The sequence below is a fragment of the Lactuca serriola genome, chromosome 4 (assembly GCF_051521515.1).
Source record: "Lactuca serriola cultivar US96UC23 chromosome 4, Lser_US96UC23_V15, whole genome shotgun sequence".
Lineage (NCBI taxonomy): Eukaryota > Viridiplantae > Streptophyta > Magnoliopsida > Asterales > Asteraceae > Lactuca > Lactuca serriola.
In genome coordinates, this window is record NC_136411.1 from 351,361,793 (window position 1) to 351,372,818 (window position 11,026).

Below are 11,026 nucleotides of genomic sequence, written 5' to 3' on the forward strand. Positions count from 1 at the left end.
GGAAACTTGGTTGAGGATGTTTACATGGCTCAACCGGAGGGTTTTGTTAATGTGAAGCATCCCAATAGAGTGTGTATGCTTGAGAAGTCCATTTATGGACTTAAGCAAGCATCTCGCACATTGAATCTTAGCTTCGATGAGAAACTCAAAGAGTTTGGGTTTATACGAAGCGAAGATGAATCATGTGTATATGTCAAAGTTAGTGGGAGTATAGTTAGCTTCCTCGTATTATGTCGATGACATACAACTCATAGGAAACGACATCCCGACACTGCAGGAAGTTAAGTCCTGGCTTGGGAAGTGCTTCCTATATTTTGGGAATAAGGATAGTGAGAGACCGAACTAAGAGACTAAAAGGACTTAGTCAGAATACTTACTTGGACAAAGTACTAAAACGTTTTAGTATGGAGAACACAAAGAAGGGAGAGTTACCAATCCAAAGTAATGCCAAGTTGAGTAAGACTCAACGCCTGAGTACCGAAGTCGAGATAGCATAAATGAGCTGAGTACCATACGCTTCTGCAGTTGGCTCGATTATGTATGCTATGACTTGTACTCGCCCTGATGTGGCCTTCGCTTTGAGCATAGTCAGTAGATATCAAGGGAACCCTCGCAGAGCACATTGGACCACAGTCAAGAACATTCTTAAGTACCTTTGGAGGACCAAGGAATGGTTTCTAGTCCTCGGAGGGAGTGAAGACTTAAAGGTGCGAGGGTATAGTGACGCCAATTTTCAGACCGACAGAGACAACTGTCGTTCCCAGTCGGGCTGGGTCTTTACCCTTAATGGAGGAGCAGTGACATGGAAAAGTTCCAAGCAAGAAACCGTAGCTCATTCAACATGCAAATTAGAGTACATTGCAACCAGCGAAGCGTCAAAGGAGGCGATATAGTTGAAGAACTTCATTAAAGACCTTGTAGTTGTACCTGTCATAAAGGAACCTATGGAAATTTTCTGTGATAATGAAGGAGCGGTTGCCTTGACCAAGGAACCGAGGGATCATGGTAGATCTCGACATATCGACAAAAAATATCACTTTATTTGACATCGGGTTAGAAGAAGGACTCCTCGTAGTAAAGAGGGTATCGTTAGAAGATAACCCAGCAGATCCGCTTACAAAGGGACTGAGTAGGGTTAAGCACTTGTAGCACGCTAGGAGCATTGGGCTGAAGGAAGATATTAGTTTTGATTAGATAGGTTAGAAACATGTAATAGATAAATGTAATTGACATTTGATGATTAAATAAAAGAGTATTAGTCACACCCCAAAACCGGAACGACGGAAACGTTCTGGGGTGGAGGACGTCATGTAATGTATCACAACAATGTAAAGTAGTAAACAAGCAACAACATCATCCATTGCATTAATAGTATAATTTTATTTACAAGGGTGTTCTTTCTTGGTAATAACAACATAATGAATACTCAAAATAAAAGACGAGCCTGAACTGCTCCGTCTTCACAAAACCTGGTCGTCGTACCTGTCGATTTGTGACCTGAGAATACAAGTTATTTTGAAAGCGAGTATCAGCCAAAATGCTGGTGAATTCATAAGTATTAGTGTGTCTTAGATTTGTAAAACTGGGAAGTAAAGACTTGTGAACATTTGGAAAAAAAAATTTATAAGTATGAACTGTTTGAAAGTAGGTTGAAAACGTTTGAATACCCTAGAAAATCCCTATGAGTTCTATTAGTATAAAGAGTAGTCTTCTACCAAGAGTAGACTGTTTTGAAAGTAACAAAGATGGTTTTTCCCTTGTATGACTACTATTAACAATATATATAGTCTATCTCATTGTTTATGTGAATGTATCACAAAATAAAAGTGATAGGAAAAATATAGCCATGTAAGTGTTATCCTTTTGTATCAGGATCAACCCAACATCGCGACTGCCGAAATAGTAATAACCTTGGACGTCCGTAGATGTTCATTTTCCTCTATAACTAACAACAGTACATACGAATGGTTAGTCCCGTAAAGGTACCCTAATATAAGTATTAACCATAGGCATCCGTAGATGTTCATTACCTCTGTTGCTAACATTTGGGTGTCGAAATGGTTAGTCCCGTCTAGTAAGTAAGTAGTCTTCTCATGAGACCCGCTGTAAGTAAGTAATAATATGATTGGTAGTCCCTATTCTACATTTGGAACTAAAAGTGACTTCCGCAACGAATCACTAGGTCGAAATCCATATTTATTACCAAATCATATATAAGCTCAAACTATACCTATAATAGCTTACTAAGGATATATGAACGTATACCTTTGCTACCAAAAGGTACTGAACTAACTGACTAGAACTATTATGTCCGTATATGTACACATGATATATAACTAATATTTAGACGACCTTCGGACGGATACCCGTTACCCTACCAGACCATATCCCAACGAGGAAAAAGAAATAAAGCGGGTTAGCCTTCCTGAGTCCTTTAAACATTACTTATATAATTATACATACACAGGCATGCTTTTAACAAAGTATCTATGTAAAGGTATCCAAGTAAGTGTATGCATGTAAGTGTACTCAAGTAAGTGTATCCATGTAAGTGTATTCAATTAAGTGTATCCCTTCATATATCATTTAGTATAGACTCATGAATGAACTGACTCTAGTGTATTCCTTGTACTTGGAATGGTAAGTAGTATCTCCTAACGATACCTATAATAGTTACTAGTAAGGTACAAGTATACTGAAGATATACCTTTTCTAGCCAATGGTACTGAACTGACTAAGGGTGCTTTTATGTCTATATATGTATACATGATATATAACTAATAGTTGAATGACCTTCGGTCGGATACTCGATACCCTACCAGATCACATCCCAATGAGGAAAAGGAAATAAAGCGGGTTAGCCTTCCTAAGTCCTTCAAGCATTACTTATATAACTATACATATACATGGATGCATTTGAAAAAGATTCATATCTAAGAAAAGTTCGACTTGATGTTGGTTTATAAAACAGTTTGAAAGTATTTTGTTTGAATAAACAGTGTAAGTATAAAGAAACCTTTTGTTTGAAATACAATTGTAACAGAGTTTGAAAAGAAACATACAGTGTATAAAGTGGTTTGATAAAGAGATTTAAACATATAAAACGTTTAATGAAACATTTGAAGAAATCTGTTTGGTAAAACAGCTAACGTATAGTAAATCTAAATGCATGTTAGTTATTAATCACATGTGATTGATATAATAACTAGCATGATTCAACTTGTATTCCCCCCCCATAAAAGCATTTAAAAACATTTAAATCATTGATTAAGGGGTATGAACTCACCTGCAGTTGATGGTTTAAACGTATTGACTGACGTAGGACGCTAAGTGTCAAATGAAGTCTTGTACACACACAAGGATTCTAGTTAACATATAGTAGTACATATATGTATCCAATTAGTCTTGAAACAACTAATTAACAAATTTAAGATATCCTAAGACATGATAAACACTTTATATAAGTGTTATAAGTGCTAAGGAGTGCATCCTAGTGTTGTAGGACAAGGCCATTGAGTTTAGGGTTCAATAAAACCCCCTTTCATGAGTTTAATCCCTAAAGACCATAACCCATTGAGTTAACGGTTGTAAACCCATGAGTTTACGGCCGTAAGCTCCTAATCTTTTGGTATTTTGATGGTTTGAAGCCTTATAAGTCCTTAGAAGTGTTTCCACTTGATGTATGAGCCTAAGGAAGAAGTTAGGGCACCATTTCCCTCATTTGAGGGGTTTACGGCCCTTAAACAATTTCCCTTTGGGTTTACGGCTGTAAACCCTTATGGACCATAGTAATTTTGTGCTTTCAAGTCTTATACACATTAAGGTATGGTTCTAGGCTAGTTTCACAAGGGAAGGAAGGGACTAGGGCACACTTTTGGCCTCTAAAGAAGGGTTTACGGTCCCAAGTGTTCTTGGGCAGTAAACTCTTTGATCTTGGTGTTTCCTTATGATTTCTTGATGTAAATATGTGTAACAAGCTTTACAATACACTAGGGTAGGAGTACTTATAATAGAGAAGCTTGAAATGAGCCAAAAGTCCAAGAACACTAGTGTGTGTTCTTGGTGTTTTTGGTGAAACTTGAAGAATCAACCCTTTGGAACATTTAGATGGATGGATGTGTGTTAAAACACTAGATTAGGTGATATACTAACTTGAAAGAGCTAGAAACACTCACTAGATTGAAGATCTCGAAGAAAAACCAGGATGATACTTGAGAGAGTTTGGGAGTTTACTCTTGGAAAGGTGAAAAGTGATTTAGAAGACTAAGCTTCACTTATATACCCCCTTCCTTAGAGTTTTCGGCCATAAACACCATTGTTTAGGCCGTAAACTCCAATTTTCTGATGTGCCGGGACTTTATTTTTGCACAATAAACCCTAGGGCATCCTCTCTCCTGATATCTCCTAAAGTGTTAATCCAAAAATACTCAAACTTAATCCAGAAAGTTTGAAAATTAGCAGTACTGTTCTGACTTCTATTGACTTGATATGTTGTACAGAATGGAAATTTTGGGTTGTCACATCATCTCTTCCTTAGAAGGAATTTCGTCCTAAAATTAGCTGTCTTAGCATCACTACTGGGGTTGCGTTCTTTTGATTGGCAAAATACCCACTCGTAGACTTGGCAACTTTGCCCTTTTGTTCATGATAGGATTCATACCTGTTCCATCTATCATTTCCTTGTGTATACAAACCATATATAATTAGGGTTAGTATGATTGTCGAATGTGCGACTCTGCCCCATGTCCACAACCCAACGAGGACAGCAGATAGGGCGGAAACACACATACTAGATCTGTGTAATCATAATCATATACCACCCTTGCGTATACACTAAATAATAATAGGTGGGCTGTATTCGTCCATAGCCTCTGTGCTCGAACTTGGTCTGCTGGACGAGTGGTATTTCGTGGAGGTTTGCTGAGGTTCCTTCAGAAAAGGATTAGAAATATGAGGTACTCTACGCCTGAGTACTTCGGAGTTTTGAAGGGACGGTTTCACTGGAAGTACGATTCGAAGAAGGAGATGTGCGCACGAAGCTTGTATTGCGATGTAACACTAGTCAATAGTAGGTCAATAACAATCACATATGATTATACCAATCATGTAATGTGATTTTGTTAAACTAGTAATGTAGTAAACTCACTATGTATTTCATGATAATTCTAATATAAATACGAACTTTCATACATACTTTATGGTATAAATAAAAGTATACATCCATACGATTCCAAAAATATAGAGAACATCTAAATCTGACTTCGCATGAAAAAGTTATGATAAACCAAACACTATAAATCTCTATAATAAGAGGAATTTAAAATAGGCTTAGAATTATCATTTAAGTCTAAAAGAGAGTTCTAGTACTCAAAAATACCTACGCGTGCATATAAAGAACGTCAAAAACGGAGTTTGTATGCAAAAGTTATGGCATTCCGAAGATTTAGCTTTTAAAAACCCTAAACTAGCTAATTCACGACGTGAGTTTTATGACGTTCACGACATTCTGTCATAATTCGGAATTTAGAAGCTGTGAGAGGATAAGATCCAAAACTCACGACGTGAGTTTTATGATAATAACGACATGAGGAGTCACATGGCCACCTTTCGAAGCTAGGGATGCAAATGGCAAGTCTACGGAGTGAGTCATGAGACTCACGACGTGAGTGTCATAAATTCTTACTATAAATAGAGGCTTCGACCCATTCACTTCCTTACACCATTTCCTTTCTTCCTCTCTTACTTGCTGAAGCCCTCTTGCATCCCGAGCCCCGACGAACTCGCATGCTGACTGTTTCACTTAGATATCATAAAAATCACGCTACTAAGGTGAGTTTCACGGCCCCACTTTCTAATATTTAGGGGGGAAACGCATGCTAGTCATTGTATATATGTTATTATTATGTCTATATGATAATATATAGTTATAATAGTCGGGGTATAGTTGTTCTAAATATAATATTTTGAATATATACAACTATTATCAACTTATCGGTATGTTTGAGTTATACTTAGGATTCTATATATATTGTGTGCGATATAGTTCCGAAGTTATATTCGGAAGTTTTTTATGTTAAGTTACATAGTATGTTGCAATTAATAGTTTTATGTCAAGATAAAACTAGATATGTTATATGTTCTTATTATTAGTTTTATGTCAAGATAAAACTATATATGTTATATGTTGTTATTATTAGTTTTATGTCATGATAAAACTGGATATGTTGTTATTGTTAGTTTTATGTCAAGATAAAACTATAAACGTTATATGTTGCTATTATTGGTTTTATGTCAAGATAAAACCTGGTTTTAATTCTAATTATAGTTATTGTACTACCTAAGTATTATAAATATTAGGTGTAATGTTAAAAGCATACTCTAATAACTTAGGGTTTTAGACACGAATATGATTTTACTACTAGAACTAACGGAACTCGACAAGTCTACATGAGCTATTGTATTCATCCACTAAGATTTGAAATCTTAGGGAAAATCCTCTGACTTGTAACCATTAATCCCGTGTGAGCGAGGAAGTCGTGTATGAATAAGATACAGGTTGACAACCCCACTCGTGGTTGCTAGCTACAACAAAACCGTGTGCAAGTGACGAACTATCATTTTGTTTGTTTATTGTTCCGACGTTGATGAAGCGTGTGGAACCTATCTCACGATGCGAAACTTGTAGCATCAAGCAGAGGTTTGAAACTAGTCATATAGCCGCGGTTACGGACTCATGGTAGCAAATTGTTAGAAGCATTATACTTTTTCGTTATACAAGTATTAATGTTAAGCATAAGTTTCCCAAACACTTATACTCTAGGTACAAGAAACTGGTAGGTATACTACTTGTATATTAAGTAGATAATTATACCTAACACAGATACTCGTATAGAATTGAAATAGATTTATGCGTAGCGGTTTTACTCGTATAGAATTGAAATAAGATTTATACGAAGCAAGTTTCATTTGTATGGAATTACAAACACTTATATTCATCGTATATGAGACTTATAGGTAAACTACTTATTTGGTAAGTAAACTTTTATACCTAGGATATATATGCTAAACGTTGGAGAGTCAAAATGATACTTTCAAAACTATACTTTTGAACTTGAGAAAAAGTGTTATTTTTATATGGAGTCAAAACCTGTGACCTCACCAACTTTATGTTGACGTATTTTAAATTGCATGTGTTTTCAGGAAGTTGATAACTATGATACGAGAAATGATGTTACACCGCCCGGTGTTTCCGCCGACGGCCGGGGTGTGACATGCGAGGATCGAATTGACTCAAGTTGTATGATAATGTCGGAATCATATGGAAACTAAAGACATTAGATTTGAAGATAAGGCGTTACAGAAAAAACACAACAGTGCAACCTTTAACAGAGTTAGTATACTTTAGTTTAACTACAAGACTATTGCCGCGAACAAGGTATACTACAAAAGATAAGTATAGGCAGCACGAGGATCCCTTAACTGACGGGATCTCGCAAAAGATAAGGATCTAGTTGCACTAGTTCTAAAAAGTTTATAAGTTTGTTACAACGAAACGCCTTAATTACTTTAACGTCGGTCCGGAGTAGTCTCTCCTGCGGCGGCGATCGTTAGCATCCTTCCGTCTGTGCCAGTATTCGCTGCTTCTGGGCAGTTTCTTTTGTAGTGACCCACCTTGCCACAACCATAGCAAGCCTGACTCATACCAGCGCTGGGTACATGGTTGATCGGTCTTGCTGGACTCTTGCAGTAACGTATGGTGTGTCCATTCTTGTTGCAGTTTAAGCACTGCATCTCCCGACAAGGTCCATGGTGGTGATAGTTGCATTTTTGCACTTAGAGAGATTACCCGCATATGGCTTTGTTGGTAATGGGTTAGTAGAGACTATTATAGGTACTGTAACAGCATTGACTGTAACTTGTTGTTGTTTCCTTGAGGATCCTTGTGAGGACTCGTCTTTCCTCTTGTTCTTGTTGTGGTTTCCTTCAAGGTTGTCAAGATCGGGATCCTACTTAGGATCGTTTTTGGCTTTGCAATATCGGGATCGTAAGATCGAGATCGAGATCTTAAGATCCTACCAAAAAATGACAAAATAATAAGTTTAAAACATAAATAATACATCCCCATCAACTAGTTTACCATTCAAAAGTTACAAAATGTTTAAATCATTAGTCATAACCCAAAAATACTATCAAAATACTATCATTTCTAGTCTAGCGTAACAAATGGTGCATCCATATCATTGTCTCCTAAATCCAAAACATCTTCTCCTAATTCTCTTCCACCACCCGCACCTACAATGAAAAAAAACATGATATATCGACCTAAAAGCTATCATTGTCCATTTATAAAATCATGTGATAGATAAATAACTCACGTAATTAATCTCTTATAACTCTTTCAAGAAATTCATCATCTTCACTGCGATTAGACGCTTGCGGCCTACTTGAACTTGAACCATCAAGAGGATTAATCCACTCTTCATCTACATATTGATTAGAAGACTCCTCTTCTGTAATCCACTCATCATCAGAACTAACATCATCAAGATTTAACGTTTCAAGTCCCGTTTGATCATGTTCTTTTCCTTTCTTTTCTTATTTTCCATTTAGCTTCAAGTTATACATCACATACACAAGTTCGTTCATCTTTTGTTGATGTAGTCGATTTCTTCTCTTGGAATGTACCTAAAAAACAAAATAAAAATGTAACTGGAAATTTACATGACAATATAATAAAATTAAAGTTAAAATAATAGTCTTGTTACTTATAAATTACCATCTCGAAAGCACTCCAATTTCTCTCACAACCTGATGAGGAACATGTCAAACTCAAAATTCTCATGGCAAAATTCCTCAACTCGGGTGTGTCAGCTGCGTATGAATCCCACCAATCAACTGGAGTTTTTTCTTTTCTTGTTAATTTGGCTACATTAAAACCAAATAGCCCTCTTGCATTAGTGAATTGATCAAATTGACAATCAATCGTTTTTGCTAGGTTCTCGTCATCACCACACATTCTTTCCAGACACATGTATAATCCACCTTTAATCCATCCTGTATTCTCAAAGTCAGAGCTATATTGCATCATTGGATTCAAGAAATAACCAGCTACATGGAGCGCCCTGTTAAGTTGATTATACCATCTTTCGTTAATAATCTCATGGATGGGTTCATACCTAAAAATATATACAAACAAGAAATATGAGATAGTTCTAAATTAAACACTAAAAATATCGACAAAGAAAAAAAATCAAATATCTTGTCTGGACATTTTTAAAGTTTGACTTAATTTCATTTTTTTGCATTTACCATGGCTTGGTAAATGAAACCCATGGCTGGTTTAGAATCTGAATCAACCAAACGAAGAACCTTCATTAGAGGACTCGCGGCCTTTAGACATGTCACAACTGATGGCCAAAATCCTAGATGATCCATAATTATATCCTCAACATTCTTTCCAGCATCAATTCCTGCATAGTTAGTAGACAACCATTTTTTGGAGGCAAACATCGAGATCAAAGCGCCTTTCAGTTCAAACAAACGACCAAGTGTTAGATAAGAAGTGGAAAATCTAGTTGCTCCAGGTCTAAGGAGTTCTTTTCCTTTTGTAAATTCTTTCAGCATAGAAATCAATCGTGACCTGTTATAAATGAAAGTTGTTATAAGAAATATAAGAAACACTATATAAAATAAATAAATAATCAATCATCACCTATTATAGATGAAACTTGTTATTTTTCTTCCTTTTGTGATGGTTTCCTTATGTTCTCCGATCTTCTTTTCAAAATCCTCCAACATTAGATCAATGCAATGAGCTGCACATGGTGTCCAAAAAAGTTTCTTCCTCTTTTTCATTAACATTTCTCTAGCAGCCTTATAATTTGCAGCATTATCTGTCACTACTTGAACAACATTTTCATCTCCTATTTTTTCAACAAAGTCATCTAACATTGCAAATACTTGTTCTTTGGTCTTGATAATATTAGATGTATCAATTGATGCTAAAAAGATGGTCCCTCTAGGATTGTTTACTAGAAAATTACATATTGATCAGTTTTTCCGATCACTCCATCCATCACTCATTAATGTGCAACCAATCTTTTTCCACTCCCTTTTGTAATCTTCCACTAACGACTTGGTGTAATCAACTTCCTTTTTCAATAATGTAACTCGTATTTCATGGTAAGAGGGAGGATTAAGGCCTCTTCCAAATTCACCAACCATCTCAATCATTTTATGAAACTCGGGATTTTTTACACAGTTAAAGGGGATGGCACTCGTGTAGAAAAACCTTGCAATTTGTTGGCAAACTCTTTCCCGTTCATCCATCTTATAAATTGTATTCAAAGTTCTTTGAACTTTTCCTTTTTTTGAAACGAAATTCTTCAAGTTATTTCCTCTAACATTCCTCTCATAGGCCTCGTCATCTTCATCGACAGGAAATACGCCTCTTTTTTTCTTTGTTGCCATATCACTATCTTCCAACAAACGAGCGAATTGTACCTTAACATTTTCAGGAACCTTTTCACAAGCTGAGACATTATTACTTGTGCGAGCTAAGTGATGCTTGAATCTAAATATCCCATCGGTGCATATAGAATCACAAAATGTACATTGCACCTTTCGATCACCCAAATCTTTATCATGCTGCCAACCAAGATCAGTTCTTGCCCCAGAAGCATTTTTTTTTCTTATTCTACTTGTTGTTGGCTGTGTGAAGGTAGTTGCAGGTATCGATCCAGAATTATTTTCTGTCATAGCTGTACAAATTAGAAACTATTAGAATTACATATAGTTACATACAGTAGGAATATTGGTAAAGGGACAGGGACCAAAATATTAAACAAACTAATATCTACTTATGACATTAAGAATTTAAAACCCACTGAAAGTTTTATGACTTGAGAAACTAATTTATTAATGAGGATATTAAATTCATTGTAATAAATTGTGATTATGCTAGTTAGCATTGTATGTAATGGGTGAAGTGGTGAACTACAAAGTGACGCTATATATAATTTAGTGG

The 11,026-nt window shown here is 36.0% G+C and overlaps 1 protein-coding gene across 1 annotated transcript; it reads right to left on the reverse strand.

Annotated features, from left to right (window-relative positions):
• Window positions 1-8,206: 8,206 nt before the first annotated feature.
• On the reverse strand, window positions 8,207-9,951 carry LOC145099675 (uncharacterized). The gene is made up of 6 exons (XM_079037208.1): window positions 9,713-9,951; window positions 9,509-9,640; window positions 8,777-9,176; window positions 8,633-8,685; window positions 8,445-8,533; window positions 8,207-8,292 (listed from the first exon to the last, which is right to left on the reverse strand). The coding sequence occupies exons 1-6, from the start codon at window positions 9,949-9,951 to the stop codon at window positions 8,207-8,209; spliced, it is 999 nt and encodes a 332-aa protein (XP_078893334.1).
• Between the last annotated feature and the right edge of the window lie 1,075 nt (window positions 9,952-11,026).

Coding starts and splice junctions, on each gene's coding strand:
- LOC145099675 (XM_079037208.1), bottom strand. CDS start 9,951: ATGTTAGATGACTTTGTTGAAAAAATAGGAGATGAAAATGTTGTTCAA. Junction 8,534..8,632: donor CAAAAGATGAACGAACTTGT/GTATGTGATGTA, acceptor TGATGATGTTAG/TTCTGATGATGAGTGGATTA. Junction 8,293..8,444: donor TCTTGATGGTTCAAGTTCAA/GTAGGCCGCAAG, acceptor TTTTCATTGTAG/GTGCGGGTGGTGGAAGAGAA.